The following is an 11,837-nucleotide window of genomic DNA, read 5'->3' on the forward strand; positions in this document are numbered from 1 at the left end:
CATCCCTGAAATTTTCCAGGTACCCCTGTACTGGGAAAATTTCTAGTAATTTTCCAGATGTGCACTTTAGAAAAACGCTCCCAAATCCGGAATTTTCTGGAAAATTCCGAGCCAATTTCAATTCCGGCTATCAGGCAGTTCCAGTTAAAAGGGATTTTTGCTAAAGGCAATATTACTATGCAGTTAACATACCATACAGGTTTTAAGGAACATATCATGTACAGTGAGTGGATCTTGTTTGTACTCCATGTTTTGATATGGAATAACAGTACAGTGTTTGAAGGACTGTAAATTGTTATGATAAGAGTAATGTTGTATTTGTTTGTTGTTTCTGAAACTTACTTTAAAAGGTTGAAAAGTGAAGAAAAAATTCAAAAGATGAGTTTATTCAATGCAGTACTTGAAAATAATACCTTACTCCCTAATATACATATAAATAAATCATCTCAACAGAGATAACCAGTGCTCATGAAACACTACCTGAGAGAAGTATGACGTTGCTGAGTTTATTGGATTCTGATTTGCCCCTGGAAGGAACTCAGGTAAGTTTATTGGGCACTCCCCTGCATCCAGTCTATGGTAAAATGTTAGTCACCGAGCAGGGAAATATATGGACTTCATTGTTGTACCCATACACAAGCACAGTTCAAGGTGTAACAGTAAAGCTATGTAGAGGACATGTTGAGGATGGTATGATGATGGAGGCGAGATGTTCAAGGACAGTCATTTTTGCAGATGCCACTGCCGATAGCACACACAGCATCTTCCCAGTCACAGATGCTGGCATTGGGGTTGAAAAGTGTGCCTGCAGCACACAGCTCCTCTTGTGCACTATATGTGTTGTCAACACTCTGCCACAGAACAGACTTCATATAATAATATATTCATGTATGCTAGCACAGCATGTTATATGTATTAATACTGTAATTCAATTTTAATCTGAAAAGATTATAATCTGTAACTAGATAAGAAAAAAGTTTGGATAAATTTATTTTCAATTACAGCATACTAGAAATCTGATACATCAGATATAGCTCTAGGTGACACACACACACACACACACAAAACATTCTCTCACAATACAGGTTTGATATCCATAACTATCCACCTTAGATGAAAGTACAGGAGTCCATACAAAGCATACATGCCTAGATATAGAGTGAGTTCCATACAGCCAGAAGTGAAGACCACAGGACTAAATATAAGTTGTGGATAGATAGTGACTTGTGAATGACAACCCTTAGGCCCCGGGTGACGTTCTAGAACGTCTGCCTATTTTCTATTATTATTTTTGTAAATTTTTTTCTCAATTTATCCCTGCAAGGGGGAGGGGATACTGCCAGCAGCACCCCAACCCAGGGCTTAAGGGCTAAACACTGATCAAGCTAATGTTTCTTCTTCAATAATGATTTTTTTAGACATTTAATGATAAGGTGAACCTTCATCAAGAAATTTAAAGTACTTCTCTATCTCCTATTGTTATAATTGAAATCTAAATTAAACTACACCTGGCACTTTTGAATTAACTTCTGCATTATCAACACTCACCACAGTGCAGAGGTAGTAGTGGTGGCAGTTCTCAGGGTCAGCATTGATGCCAGGTCTTGAACAATTGTCATCAGGAGGGGGAAGAGGAGCAGTGGTAGGGGGTGCACTTGGGTCCTGGTGATAGGTTCATTAGTAAAGAAATGTATAAGATCATATTAAGCTGAACATAAGAAACAAAAATATCTACGTATGTTTGTGTAAAACTAGCAAGATCCATGGAAGTGGGAGTGGTCCAAGTTGGGTGCTGTGTTGATCAAGATTTTTAATAAATAGGATTTGGTTTTATGGGCAGCAAAGCTATTGGGGTTCCTATTGGTTACCCCGACTGGTTAGACTTACAATGGTAGTGGTGGGTAGTGTGGGTGGTGTAGGAATGTCACCACCAGTAAACGTCTCCCTCAGAGTCTTGATAAGGTCGAAGGGGCGACCACATATACCATGGAAGTCGTCCGTCTCAATACTCCAGACCATCATACCGGCCAGGTTCTTGCTCTTTGCATAGTTGGCCTAAACAAATATTTATCATTGTTAATAATATGGAAAGATAGTCACCTGAATCCATGCTATGATACAGAATCTATAAATTATGAAACAAAGAATAACCTTTTGTGGGTCTTTGAGAGCTAACTGGTCACTAGAAATGCCACAGTCGCCAAGTTTCTCTTACCTTCTCGACGCAGGAGTCATGGTCATCGTAAGAGCACCAGATTCTACTGTGGCTGTAGCTGTAGGTGTAGGGCTCTTTCATACCTGGTGCTATCTCTACCACCCAGTTATTCTCTTTCTTCTGGAACTCACAGATCTGCACCAGAGATAAGTTAGATTGTTAAGACAGTGATCATGTTATTCTGATGAGTCGTGTAATTTTCATGTACCATATTTTGCGGCGTAGAAGACGCATTTTTTATTACAAAAATATAACTTGAAAATTACCATGCGTCTTCCACGACGCTAGTTGATGGGTTGTAGCAGAGGTTTTCTTAGGGTCAACTGAAATCAGCCCCTTACAAAGACTGTTACCTCATTACTTAGCAATTACAAGTATTCTCTATACTATAAAACATATGATTTAACTAATATTGTTGAAATACTGCGAAAAATACGATTATTTACTTAGTAGGTAAAAATAAAAAATAAAAGGCTGCAGCTACACAACCCTTGCTGCTGTGCGGTTTGTTTACTAATGGCAGTGGTGCGGAGGCGCCATCTATTGAGGAATTGCAAAAGGTTGTCTGCTGGTCTCAAAGTGCAGGAATTTTTGTTTCTTCACACTTGTGTCTAGAACTTTGTTCCATCACTACCAGGCCTTCACTGGTGTCAGAAGCCATTTTCATTCCTGCAAATTATCTCCCTCATCTATGGTAGGTGTATCAAGGTGACAAACATAATATAGCATTTGAACTTGAAGTAGTGCGATATGCCAAAGAACATGGAAACAGGGCAACAGAGAGAAAATTCGGACCACCACCTACTGAGAAGATGATTCACCAGTGGAGGAAGCAGGAGGATGAATTAAAAAAAAGCAAATAAACAGAAGCATAATCTTCATATAGTACCAGCAAAATGTCCATACTTAGAAGAAAACTTGAAAACTTGGATATTAGACCAAAGAAACTTGGGTTTTGCGGTGACTAAGAAGATGATAATTTTGGAAGCAAGAAGGTTTGCAGCAAACACAGGGGTGGATGACTTCAAAGGAACTGCTTGTTGGTGTTTTCGCTTCATGAAACAAAATTTTATTCTTTTCTTTAGACAGTGATATACATGTTTATATTTGCTTACCACGAATGGAAAATATTTCTCGTCATTGTCATACCGACAAAATCAAGAGAAAGAATGTAAACACTACAGCCCGCTAGATTTTTTATAAAAAATTTATGAAAATGACGACTCATAAGCAGTTCTAAGAGGTGTGCGTACTTGTGCCAAAAGGGCTGTATATCCAGCAATGGTTTCACTGGTGTCGGTTATTAAGTATAAAAAGTTTTTTCCGAGAATTACATTTCCAAAATCAGGGTGCGTCTTCCGCGATGCAGCGTCTTCTACGGGTAGGTAAATAAAATACATTAACTCCCCGTCATCACTTACATGCAAGTTTGAAAAACTTTCACTAGTATTGTTCATTACCTCGTTGTATCCTAAAAATCCGGGAGTTCTGGTGTAGGGTCCTGCAGGTCCTGGATTCCTAGCAGGGGCATAGTAGCCATGCTCCTCTGTGTTAGAGTCCAGCTTCCAGCAGCGACCGTACAGAGGGACACCCAATACAATCTTAGTGCTTGGCATTCCACCATCTATCCAGTACCTCACAGCAAAGTCCTGCAAACACATCATTACACTGAGGTGATGACACTTTGTCATTGTTTTGAATCATTTTCTCATACAGTGGAGTCTCAATAATTTATGGGTTAGGTACCAGAAGACATTGTGAATTATCAAATCATAAACATTAGTTTATGGGATTTAAATGGAAATAATTACAGGTACAGTTCAGTAGTTTGGTTCTGGAACCTAAAAAGTCAATACAGTATAGTACTCTAAACTGTTCCAACACTGCTTTATTAAACACTAAATATTGTACTGTATATAATACAGTACATTAAAAAATACAGTAAGACATAAATACAAAAGTAGTTCTATATTACATAAACAGCTCCTTCCCTGGCTAGGTGGTTGGTCAGCTGTTCGCGCTATGTTAACAAAGAACCAATAATTTAATACGACTCAATAACTCGTCCGGGGTTGAGTACATGGGGTCCCCGAGTTGCGAACATCCACCAACATGAATGAGGTTAAACTTGAAATTTACAGCATTTTATATACCCGATGACTTATTTTTTACTTTCATTTACAGTAGTACCCCGATTTACGTGGTCAATTGAACCCACAGGGTACCGCGGAAAGTGAACAACAGAACATATGGGATTAATTCCAATAGAGACTGGCCCGACCCCCAAACTCCACTTTTTCCGACACAATACCTATGATGTAGTAAAAATAACATCTAAATTTTATGATGGTATGCTCACACAATTAATATTTAACAGAAATACAGTCGCCAGGTTAATGTCTATTCAAATAATGGACTCAAATCCCCCCCCCCTTTTCTTCCCAGCTCACTAGCTCCTACCTCTCTGAGAAACCACTAGATTTTAACGTTTAGTAATAAATAATACCTCAGACTAAAGTTAGGATAATATAATTGACATTTCTGGATTCCTTGCAGGTCAGGGAATATTTTGAATGTAAACTTCATATATTTTGCACAAACGATAAAATATTAGATCTAAAATTTGTATGTCTAATGCAAAATCCATGATGTTTATATTCAAAATGATCATCATATTGTAAGAATTCCAGCAATGTAAATTATATTCTGGCAGGATAATTTGTATGAATTTTATGAGTTAAATAAAAAATAATAATTATACTTCACCGCGCGTATATGAGTAGATGCACCGCAGAAAGTGAAAGTCTGGTTCTGGCAAGGTACCGCGTAAATGATAAAGAGTAAATGATAAATCGCGGAAAGTGAAACCGTGTAAAGCGGGGTAATACTGTACTGTATTTTGTCATTCTATTTCTTCCTTTGTCTTAAATTCAATGATTTTAAATGTATATAACGACTTAGGCTATGATATGGTGAGATTTAAAAAAAAATTCTGCAAGTGCAGTATGCACATAGCATGTGTTCCAACTTACGTACAAGTCTGACTTAAGGACGTCCTCAGGAACGGAACCCGTTCGTAACCTCGGGACCTCCAATACTTCATAGAATTTTTGGAAAAATTTATTATTTAACAATATTGTTTTATTAAACCCAGCCACAACTAAACCTAAATAATATGGGAATTATGATGACATTGCATAATGTTGTTCTAATGGGGTGACGGAGCCTCCAAGTGTAGAGACGGAAAGTTTCTGCCGAGTCCAGTTATCCAACCACCATACTGTACTTCCCATCTCTCAAATGTAGAATTTACTTCCCACTCATTCTTCTTCTTATTTTATAGTTTAATATTTTATTTTATTTATTTTTAAGTCACATTTGAGCATTGAAATGGTATTTCCAAAAATTTTATGGGTAAATTTTTTTTATCCCAGTTTCCCCAATTGGTACAAGATATTTTACAAGTGTATTTTGGTGTTTTTAAATGGCCTAACCTAACCTAACCTAACAAAGAATCCTGATGATAATGGTAAAAAATCCAAAATAGCTATTGGGATAAAAAGAATATTATGTACTGTACATAAACGCTGGAGCAGCAAATTAATAATATTTGACAGCAAAATATAAAAAATTACCACGACTCCATATATACAGTGATATCTCCGTTAGCCGGAACAATTGGTGCAGAAGACTTCCGGGAATGAGAGATTTCTGGGTAACGAGACGAGTCTCTCAAAGCCAGGAAAAATCCCTCATACCCGGAATTTTCCGAGTAATGGAAAAATGTTCTCAGAAGTTCCAGAAATTGTCCATTACATCATCCCTCGAACCCGGAAAAAATCCCTCATCCCGGAATTTTCCGGGTACCGGGAAAATCATCCCCAAAGCCGGAATTTTCCGGCTGTAAGCCCCTCTGACCAATATCATGGGTATTTTGAGGCCATTTTGAAGCCATGTGCACTAGATAGTAGGAAATATTCTGAGGTCAACATTAATTACTTTTTGTTATACAAAAATGCCTGAGTACAATACCTATACTGCATTAAAGAAAAAGTATTGGAATTTTCTGGTGAAAAGAGGAAGGGTCCAGAACCCTAGGACACCCCCGAATCCACCTCTGCAGTCGTTGTAATTTGATGCTGAGCATTTTTGTGTGAGACACCCTATTAATATGCAGCTATGCATCAATTTCCCAGTTTAACAACATATTCAAATAACAATCGGTATTTTTCTTAGCACACTACTGTATTAACTTCTAAGACAAAAATTGGGTTGTGTGCATCATGGTAGATCAGAGAGGCCGGTGACTCACCTGGTTGAGGTAGACATTATCTCCCGTGTCGTCGGGGTACTGGTAGAGGCCAGACTGGTGGTGGGTGTAGGGGTCCCAGGCACCATGCAGGTCGTATGCCATCAGGTTGACGATATCAAGATGCTTAGCCATACCCGGGATATCATAGGCCGGGTCGATGGTGAGCTTACCGGCTGACACAGCTGCCGTCAGGATCATGTTGTTAGCGTGTAGCGCCGTTGAGAGGTCTGACAGAAGGCTGATGAAGTTCACCTGTGAGCAGCAACACCACATGTGTCAATGATTCTGGTCTGTCATGAAGCACTTCCATGATCACTTGGGGCTTTGGTCTCTACAACTTATCAAAGATGTAAAATATTGGTATTAAGTTATTCAATTAATATTTATGTTATTCATATTTATGTTATTCATATTTATGTTATTCAATCATATTGTATAGAATAGATAAGTGTTAACTTCAGCAAGATGTCCGTACAAATGTTAATGTTGACACAACAGTCAGTGACTCACCTTGTCCTCTGGCTTGCCTCCACGCTGTGTCGGGTACTCCCAGTCCATGTCCAGACCATCGAAATTGTGCTCCTTCAACAGCTCTATAGAGGAGTCGACGAAGATCTTCCTCGTGGAAGCACTGCTAGACATCTGAGACCAGAGAAAACTTTAAATACTTCAGCTTGACAAAAGTACATTTACAGATTTGTGATGTATTTGGATATTACACTCTACTGGTTTGCTCATTATTACATGACTAACACACATAAACTGAGTTGTTTAAATGTGTTCTGGAACAGTGGAGAAAATGAGATACTAACAGTAGAGTACTTGGGGGATCCCTCGTTCCAGCCGCCGACGGCCAAGATGGTGACTAGATTAGTGTTCCTCGCTTTAAGGGCGGTGAACCTGTTGTAGGCACACTTACCAGAGTCTTTACACAGCTCATTCCATGGGTCCAGTACCTGTAAACCAAACATTATGAATACAGTACTGTACTAGAGCCTATTTTTTTTTACGGGGAATAGCCCACCTGGGCACAGGTCACTGACCCACAACGAGGCCTGGGGGGTAAAAAATCAGTGTAAAAAGAAATTAAAGATAGAAAAGAAAAATATTATAATAATCTACACCATGAAGATGCCGGAAATGAAGTCCCAAAAATGAATGCAAAAATATATTGCATAAGAAACTATAATGTAATCAATATTCAAAGATAATAAAAATAATGGATGCCCATCATGCTCGAGACAGGCCGGTCTTGGGGCCACCAAGACGTGAATTTGTTTAAGGTGCAGAAGCTGTTGACAACAAAACAACCACTCTACACCAAAAGTTAACAAGCCGTATGACCCAGTGTTAAGGAATAATCCAAGAAGACCGGACAACTTGCCAACATCCAGGTCCTCAATGGAATAAAGAAACTTGCCCATAGTTTCACTCTGCCCAAGAATATATAAGCAGTGGCAACCAGAGTGTTTTGTAAAAGTAATAATAAATATAACAATTATATACAGGGTACAATCTCTTCTCGACTTACGACGGGGTTACGTCCCGACGACCAGGTCATAAGTTGATTTGGTCGTAAGTCGAAAAGGCGATAATAGTGCATAGAAATTCTAAATTGAAATACTGTACAGCACAGTAAAAGTAATCAATAATGAAAAATTAATAAAGTGTTACTGTGCACTTACCTTCAATGTAGTCAGCTGAATGCACACGGGGCCCCAATAATTTTTTAATTAAGTATGGAGACTCCATTAATTGGATGAAGCAGGAGGAGGAGACAGGGCTGTCGTATGTCCGGGTTGCCATAAGTCGAATATGTCGTAAGTCGAGGAGAGACTGTTTATACAGGTACTCCTCGACTTACGACCACCCGGACATACGACCGCCACAGTCGTATAAAATATTTTTCAAATTACGTATTTTTGAGTCCCGGCGTTAGTGATCGCGCCGTGTACTGACAAAATTTTTGTTTGTAATTCCCTTTAAAATGGCTGGCAAGCATAAAAGTGAGAGTTTTGTGGTGCTGAGAAGAAAAAGAGACACCCATTTTAGATTTTTTATTTATTATTTTCGCATTTTCGACTTATGACAGCTGAATTAGTGATTTATGAGTAGATAAGAACAAAAGCTTAATGGCCATCTAAATATTGAGTCCCTGCACTTGATTCATGTACAGTGAGAGAATGGAGCATTTTTGCAGGTTTTGACAAATGCTTCATAGAACCATTCGACACACACATGTAGTCTCAGTAATGCTTCCAGTTAAATCCTGCCAGGTTTCAATATACTTCGGCCTCAGTTGGGAATATACTTCATTCTCCCACTGTACAGTACAAGCATAGAGGGAAGATAAGATAATTTAGTAAGGACATATTTACCTTGATCTTATTGTCACTGCCAAGACCAGCAAATCCAAACATGAGGTGGGTACAAATGGCAGGATCAATGGCCTCAACATCAAACTTGCCATTACCCCGTCTGTACACGGCCCAAGAGCCATAATAACAGACCATCAGGCCATCGTTAGCAGCTGCCTCAGGAAACAGGAGCATTGTTAGTAATCTACAGTACAGGACAGTATTATGTACGAACATCAGTCATGCAATGAATTGGAGAGTTTGCTATGATTACTTTGCTAATTTGTTAATAACTGAACTGTAACACCTAAAATGTATCATGAACCTTGGTCTGACCATAAGGCTTTATAAAAAACACACTCAACTTACTCTCATCACAATTACATTACACCTCCATATGTCTACAGAGACACAGAAACAATAGAGCTGAGTCAATAGACTAAGATAATGGTAAGAGTGTCACCTGTGACGGCGAGGGCGAGGGCCAACAGTGAGAGAGGCACCAACAACTTCATGACGTCTGTTGTTCGTCAAGGAGTCAACTGTGGATGTTGACGACCACTGGTGCTCCTGAAGGTCTGCTCCAACATTTATACCCGAGGTGTTGATCCACATGCACACGACACCCAGCTGTATCTCCTGCACATGACAGCTGATATCTCTCATCTCCAGGCTGTGTGAGAGAGTTGTCAAAAAAGAAGAGATTAACAGATCCAACAATCCATGCCTTGTAAACTATTTTTTTTTTTTTTTGCAGAATTATGTCATTAAATACTGCATACCAAAATTATTATGCAGTGTACTATTAAATCCAATAATGACTTAATAAATTTTATTTCCCTCCAAATTAATGATGTGAGGTATATCTACCATGATTTAGACTTACAGAATAATTCAAAATTATAATTGAATAACAGAACCTTTTGAAGTGAGAAACTCAGTTATTTCTTTCCAAACTTGTGTTAACACGACAAAAACATATGATTCACCTGATATAAATTTTTTTGCCAAATAAAAACTGGAGTTCATTCAAATGATTCAAAACTACTGTACTGTAATGTCGTGTGGGAGGTAAGCAAGGTCAGCATGGGTTATCAAAACTCACACCTGTCACCTTCCCAATGTTTTTTATGGAAAGAATGGATACTGTATTTTGTGGTATGTGAGATCTTCAGTACCTATATTGTACTGCTACTATTATTATATTTTTATTATACTGCTACTCTATGATGCCTGTAGTATCAACTACAGTACTGTTTGTTTAAAGTGTTGAGCCCATTTTATTTAATAAATTTAACCCTGTATCCTTCATGCTAGTCATTTAACAGTGGCACTGGCCAAAATAGTTAACTGTACTATAGTACTGTACCAAACTTAATTAATAGAATGATGAAGTTGTTCTCCCGTCGCTGTACCTTGTTCACCACATATTCTTACTTTACGGTTAAGTAGCTAAGTAATTTTTTAATCACTGCAGCATCATAGATATGTAGGTAACCATATACTGGGCCCATGTTGTCTCGTTCAAGGTTCTTCAAACTCTGCTAGAGACAGCTGGCAACTCAGGCCGTTTCTAATATCTAATATATACTATAGGACAAGCCGTGTATCTGTTCTGGGCAGCCTAAACAGCACAATCGTTTTTCATCAAACTTGATGGAAAAATCGCAAAAAAATCGTAGAGTGGAACAAACCTGGTCCCATGTCTATGGTTTCTTCAGGAAGGCGTTAATTAACCATTTTATTTACGCTGGCAAAAGATGTCGCTGTACACTGTCAGCCGGACGATTGCAGTTATCGTACGGCTCCCTCCTCCTCCCCCCACCTTTTCTCTTAGCCTACTTTTTTTTTAATGTTGTTTTGATTAGTAAAGGAAGGAAGATGAGTATATAGAAGAATAAAGAAGGGGAAACAGAAAATAGTTAGAGATAACAGGTGGGGGAGCTGAGTTTCATCATGTGTCTGGATGCGCAGATTCAACGTTACCAGACGACCTTACAGCTACAGTGTATACTTATTCCTGTGGCTGACTGTACATGGAAAAGGAGAAGAGATAAAAAGATAATAACAGAAATGCATGGAGAAGATGACTACAATAGACACAGGGTGACTATAGACAGTGAAACAGACAGGAGGTTGACAAAAATAGACAGATTCATACATGCACAAATAGACAACATGGCAACTCACATGACAGACAGACAGACATACAGGTTGACAGCTGACTGACTGGTTCACATTAGACAAACAGGCAGACACACGCCAACAACGGATAAGACAGACAGATTTGATGACACAAAGAGTACAGGCGGGCTTACAATCAAACACCACGCAGACGAACAGACAGTTGGGATGGCAATAGACAGGGCGGATAGACTTGAGACAGATTAGAAGGCATTTATAAACAAGAATAACACCAAATTGACCATAGCTGCGTCAGTGAGGGTAGCTGGTCTTACATCCACCAGCGTAAATAATAAGTCGCATTGAAAACTAACACCCTCGCCCGGAAAGAACATCGATCGGTCAGTCATGTGAGATGGGCCTGAAACTGACTTACGTAGATGATGACTATGATGACTTAACACAGGTGATGACTTAAGCAGATGGTGAGTTATCTAACCAGAATCAAGGTCACTTCTCTTCATAATATAATTTATCTCAGAATGATCATCGGTGATTCATAATAATTTTTTCTTACCTTTATTCTATTACTTCCTATAGTATACTAGATACGTACTTACAGTACCTAATAACCACGACCATGACTATAACAACCACGACCATGATTATAACAACCACGACCATGATTATAACAACCACGACCATGATTATAACAACCACGACCATGACTATAACAACCAGGACCATGATTATAACAACCACGACCATGACTATAACAACCAGGACCATGATTATAACAACCAGGACCATGATTATAACAACCATGACC

General features: G+C 38.7%; 1 protein-coding gene across 1 annotated transcript; it reads right to left on the reverse strand.

Moving 5' to 3' along the window:
- Positions 1 to 370: 370 nt before the first annotated feature.
- Positions 371 to 9,557, reverse strand: LOC121860934 (chitinase-3-like protein 1). Its single transcript, XM_042358324.1, has 10 exons — positions 9,348 to 9,557; positions 8,906 to 9,057; positions 7,340 to 7,483; positions 7,038 to 7,169; positions 6,528 to 6,779; positions 3,676 to 3,864; positions 2,216 to 2,350; positions 1,888 to 2,055; positions 1,549 to 1,662; positions 371 to 851 (listed from the first exon to the last, which is right to left on the reverse strand). The coding sequence occupies exons 1-10, from the start codon at positions 9,397 to 9,399 to the stop codon at positions 714 to 716; spliced, it is 1,476 nt and encodes a 491-aa protein (XP_042214258.1). The 5' UTR covers positions 9,400 to 9,557; the 3' UTR covers positions 371 to 713.
- Between the last annotated feature and the right edge of the window lie 2,280 nt (positions 9,558 to 11,837).

Source organism: Homarus americanus, unplaced genomic scaffold (genome assembly GCF_018991925.1).
Source record: "Homarus americanus isolate GMGI-L3 unplaced genomic scaffold, GMGI_Hamer_2.0 scaffold40248, whole genome shotgun sequence".
NCBI classification, from domain to species: Eukaryota; Metazoa; Arthropoda; class Malacostraca; order Decapoda; family Nephropidae; genus Homarus; species Homarus americanus.

Bases quoted from the DNA above. Each gene is read 5' to 3' on its own strand.
- LOC121860934 (XM_042358324.1), bottom strand. From the start codon at position 9,399: ATGAAGTTGTTGGTGCCTCTCTCACTGTTGGCCCTCGCCCTCGCCGTC. The intron at 7,170-7,339 runs GTTAGTATCTCA...CTCTGGTCTCAG, and splicing joins GATCCCCCAAGTACTCTACT to ATGTCTAGCAGTGCTTCCAC. The intron at 852-1,548 runs GTGAGTGTTGAT...GTTCTGTGGCAG, and splicing joins ACTACTACCTCTGCACTGTG to AGTGTTGACAACACATATAG.